Source organism: Quercus robur, chromosome 10, assembly GCF_932294415.1.
Source record: "Quercus robur chromosome 10, dhQueRobu3.1, whole genome shotgun sequence".
NCBI classification, from domain to species: domain Eukaryota; kingdom Viridiplantae; phylum Streptophyta; class Magnoliopsida; order Fagales; family Fagaceae; genus Quercus; species Quercus robur.
In genome coordinates, this window is record NC_065543.1 from 25,634,211 (window position 1) to 25,639,138 (window position 4,928).

Genomic DNA, 4,928 nt, shown 5'->3' on the forward strand with positions numbered 1-4,928 from the left:
CGGCGGGCATAAAACCACCGCAATACCTCTTTAGAATTCGTGGGATTGACTTTTAGCGGCGGGCAAAGAGCGCCGCTATAGACAATCATTCAAAACAGCAGATTGTACTTGTAGCGGCGGGTAAACAGCGCCGCTATAGACAATCGATTAGGACAGCTAAATGTACTTTTAGTGGCGGGTGCATGCCCCCCGCTATATGTTTCAACCTTTAGCGGCAGGCGATAAGCGCCGCTATAGGTATTTATTTAAAACGTAAAATGTGAACCTTTAGCGGCACTTTTTGACCGCCGCTATAGTTTTTTTTTTTTTTTTTTCCCAGTGGGTTTTAAAACTGCTGTTTGCTAGTAAATAAATGGTTCACAAACCTGTTACAAAGGACCTGTAATAGTTTTAGCTCTACTAACACAATACCACAAATGTAATTAATTAACAACACCACAAATGTCTTGAAACTAACGTAATATTAACATAGAAATATATTATCAAATATATAACATTGTCTATAACCACCATCTTAAAATTAACAAAAAAAAAAGATGTGGTCATTTGAATAAAACAACCGCTGAAATTAATCTAATACTATAATCAAAATTCTAAAGTGTGAAATAAAATTCTAAAACGTTCTCAAAACAACATATCTTATATTGTTTTTAAAGATTATGAAAAAAATTCATTTTAACAAAAGGGAAATCCCTTGTGTAATCTGTAGCATATCCATGTCAAACTTGTAAGTTTACCCTCAACCTTTAGTCACGTAGAAAGCATCCTTAAATAACAAGGTGCTTTGAGTTCCATATAATTCAAGCATAAGTTGGCCAACAATTTTTCTCTTTTTTTTTGATAAGTAACGAAAATTTTATTAAAAAAAACAAAACTAAGTACATCGGTGTACTCAGGGAGAAAGGCCAACAATTATGATAGAAGACAGAAGCCAAGACAGGTCTACATAATCTTACCTTGATATCTAATTATGAAATTAAATGCAAAATATCACAGAAGACAATAATAATCTAAAACTTTTGAAATGTCCTTGAGCACTTGGGCAACACACAATTGTGATTTAAAAATTTTGATACATAAAAACTGTTAATTTCTTTTACGCAGAAGAAAACAAATTGCAAAGCAGACAAACTTGCCAATACTATTCTCCAACTAGTATAGTGTAAATATATAAAGTCCTAAGATATTCATCTTGAAAGACATATAGTCCCACATTACTAATCAAGCAAAGAAAAAATTTTAGGACTAAGTAATAGCTAAGGTTTCTGCACCAAGTCATGGTTATAAGTAACTTAACCAAAGTCTAGTTTTTCCCAATGGAGAACCAAATCTAACAATCTACATGAAAACTTATACTTACACAAAGTAGGATCCTCTCTCTGAAAATGATTCAAAGCCTTTGAAAACTATCAAAAAAGAAAACAAGAAGATTGTCATGTAACATTGGACACTAACAAATACAACATGCACACATATAGGCACACTTAAACAAACCACTCACTTGTCCTCCTGAATCTTTTGAAACTGGTTGAACGGCTAAAGACATCATTGGCTTAGGGACATTCATAGAAGTCATTGTGGATTTAACTGACCCATCAGTAAATGTATATCCTAATCACACAAAAAATGCATAAGTTGAGAAAAATCAGAAAAGAAAAAGAAAAAAGCAACTAGAAAAAAAAAAAGTCATATTCATCAGGTTTCAAAGCCTCATGCCCTCATCTCAAATATTAGTAGTCTAAGTAATTATACCCATTCTGAAAACCATTATTATTTTCATACATTTCAAGTCGGGGAAGGGAGACTCGAACCCTAGAAATCTCAGTTGCAAACTATAGGGAATGCCATTTTACTTAGAGGTCATGGGCTTGAATGTCCATTTTGATATTTTCCTCTCACTTTTAGAAACTTCAACTTGCACTAGCTCCTCACTTCTCACTTCGACCCCCATTCTATTCAGACAATTATGGAAAACAACACAGAAACATAAATTATTGTGTACACAAGTGCAAAGGGATAAGCGGGACCTGATGCACAATCCACACCAAATACAGCAACTATTTGCCCAACATGTGCCTCTTGAATATCCTGTAGATATAAAAAAGAAAATCAACAACAAAAACCCAAGAAGGAAGAAGAAAAAGAGTAAATTAGTTTGGATAGAAAACATATGACTTGAAACCCCAATCTATTAATTTAACACAACTATTATTTTGTTATGAAAGATTAGAGTGCAACCTACCCCAACTTCACCCCTACCCCTTTACCACCTAAGCCACAGCATGGGGACAGGTAGAAGACATTGTAGAGATAGTTGGTTCGCAAAATTTGATTTCACGTATAAAAAAATCCCAATCATATCATTAGAATTAATTACTAAGATGAATGTCAAAGCAAAACTAACCTCCATCTCATCAGAATGCATCCAAACCAAGCGAGGAATCTGTACCAAGAAGATAATATATCCTTAACTATTAAATTTAATTTAGAAATTCAATCAGTATCAAAGCGCTGATAGCATGATAAAATGGGCATGCCAGAAAATTCATTAACAAAATATAACTATTTTTCAAAATTTAATGGATGTAATTGTCCAGATTATATCATTCATAAAAGCACAAGTGCATACAACACATACAACATGTCTTACGATATTGAACCAAAATAACGAGCATTGCAATCAGATAAAAATAGAAGCTTGGACACCTTGCAGTACATACTGAAACGATCATAACATATGCAAACACCAGTCTATCCCATACACTTCCTCTGTCAAAATGTTAGTCCCTTTTCCAATTTTAAGATGTTCCAACAGGGATGTCCCAAAATTGATGTCCAATTTGAAAATTCATTTTTGATTGGTAAGTTACACATGCAACTGATGGGTTTTGAACCATGACCTAACCTTCCACCTTCCTCTTACAAGGGGAGGACGAGCATCATATTCACCACTCAATGTGATTCAACTTTTTCCAAAAATTATTTTTATATGGTGTACCATAGAAGGTTACAAATTGCAATATTTTCAGGCAGGAACACATTATAGAAGGATAAGTTTTGAGAAACAAAAATTTGCTGACATTTGCATATTATCTTTTTTCAAATGACACTGAAAGATGCTAAATGGATTAATTAACAGAATAACTCAAAACAAAAGATCTCAAGCCCATAAGCGAAACTTCAACTGGAAATAAACAAGCTAATAAATTACACATCTTGAATTGACCTTAGCCTTCTTTCCTGTATTTATGTTATGTATAAAATCACCCTTCTGAATGACACATTCATAGATTCTTCATTTAAAATACAATAAAAAACCATGTTAGTATAATGGCTCATCTACATGTCTGAGTACTAACATTGCCACTACATGAATGAAATAATAAGATAGTTGGACTATCAAGAAAATGAAAATATACCTCTTAGACAGGCATACCTCAGATATGTCAATTGACCAAAGCACCCTTCCTCCAATTTAAAAGCTAACACCACAAGAGGCCCATCTGGAGTTCCAGACAATGTGACCTTTACGAGAATAAAATATATCAATTCCCCAGTCAGGTTATAAAACAGATGATTGTACAAAATATTTTTTAGATAAGAGATGAAAGTACAGAAGATTCAGAACAAAAATTTATTTTCATCAACCCAATACCTTCTCTTCATTCTTACTTTGGCCAAGAGCATAGCTACTGACTTCAGTTGGACAAGGCAAATAACTAAGTACACCATCCAAAAGTGGTTGTACTCCAATTATGAAAATTATACATATCAACAATACCTTTAACAGTTTATCAAAAAAAAAAGGAAAAGAAAGAAAGAAACACATTGAACAGAAACCGTAAAAATAAAAACTCAATCAAATATATTACATTTACCTAAACATATTTACAAATAAAAATGCCTAAAACAAACAAGAATTAAGAAAGAAAGTCAGGAATAGAATAGAATAGAATACTTACAACAAATTCAAAAAAGCGTGGCACAAATCTGGATACTCCTCCAGTAATCTTTTTCCAATACCCTAAAATTCAAATCCCAAAAAAAAAAAAAAAAAAAATCAAAACCAAACGAAACCAGGAAATCTGAACCAGCACGAACAAGCTAAGAAATCAATTCGACAAACCAACGGCAACGCTTCAGCGTCGCAATCGGCGAGCTGAGCGTCGTGATCGGCGAGCTGAGTGTCGCGTTCGCGACGGTGAAGTGCGCCGTTGAGCTTCAGCGTGCCGACGAAGCTCAACGGTGAGCTGAGCGTCGCGATCGGCATCGCCGTTGAGCTTCATCTCGTCGATGAAGCTCAACGGCGAGCTGAGCGTCGCGATTGCGACACTGAAGCGTCGTCGTTCAGCTTCAGCTCACCGATGAAGCTCAACGGCGACGCTTCAGCGTCGCGACCGGCGAGTGAAGCGTCGTGAACCAGCGAGCTAAGCGTCGCATTCGCGACGCTGAAGCGTCGCATTCGCGACGCTGAAGCGTCGCCGTTGAGTGTCAGCTGGCCGAAGCGTCGCCGTTGAGCTTCATCGGCGACGGTTGGCTCAGCGGAGCTCATCGGTGAAGGTTTTTTTGTTTGGGTTTTTTTGGTCTAGATGGTTTTTTTTTTTTTTTTGACTGAAACGCTTGGGTTGAAATGTTTTGAGGTGGCTGCTGGCTGGGTATTGTGTTCAAAAAATAATTATAAATTTTTCTTTTTTTTAGACCTCACATTAGATTTTTTTAATATATAAAAAAGGACTCACTTTAAGTTTCAATACAAAAAAGAAGTAAAAAGAAAGAATCACGTAAAAAAAAAACTTTAGAAATTCACATTGAAGATAATGTAATCTAACGGAAGATTTGTCAAAATTCACATTGAATTAAGAAATATAGGTTTAGGTTCAAGTTTCACTTGATGTAACTCTAAAAAATTTTACACCAACTAATAACTT

At 35.1% G+C, this 4,928-nt stretch overlaps 1 protein-coding gene across 1 annotated transcript; it reads right to left on the minus strand.

Annotated features, from left to right (window-relative positions):
• Nucleotides 1-309: 309 nt before the first annotated feature.
• LOC126702061 (elongation factor G, mitochondrial-like) lies at nt 310-2,465 on the minus strand. The gene is made up of 5 exons (XM_050400672.1): nt 2,405-2,465; nt 2,028-2,088; nt 1,502-1,611; nt 1,361-1,406; nt 310-379 (listed from the first exon to the last, which is right to left on the minus strand). Exons 1-5 carry the CDS (start codon nt 2,423-2,425, stop codon nt 369-371), a joined length of 249 nt encoding a protein of 82 aa, XP_050256629.1. The 5' UTR covers nt 2,426-2,465; the 3' UTR covers nt 310-368.
• Nucleotides 2,466-4,928: the final 2,463 nt, after the last annotated feature.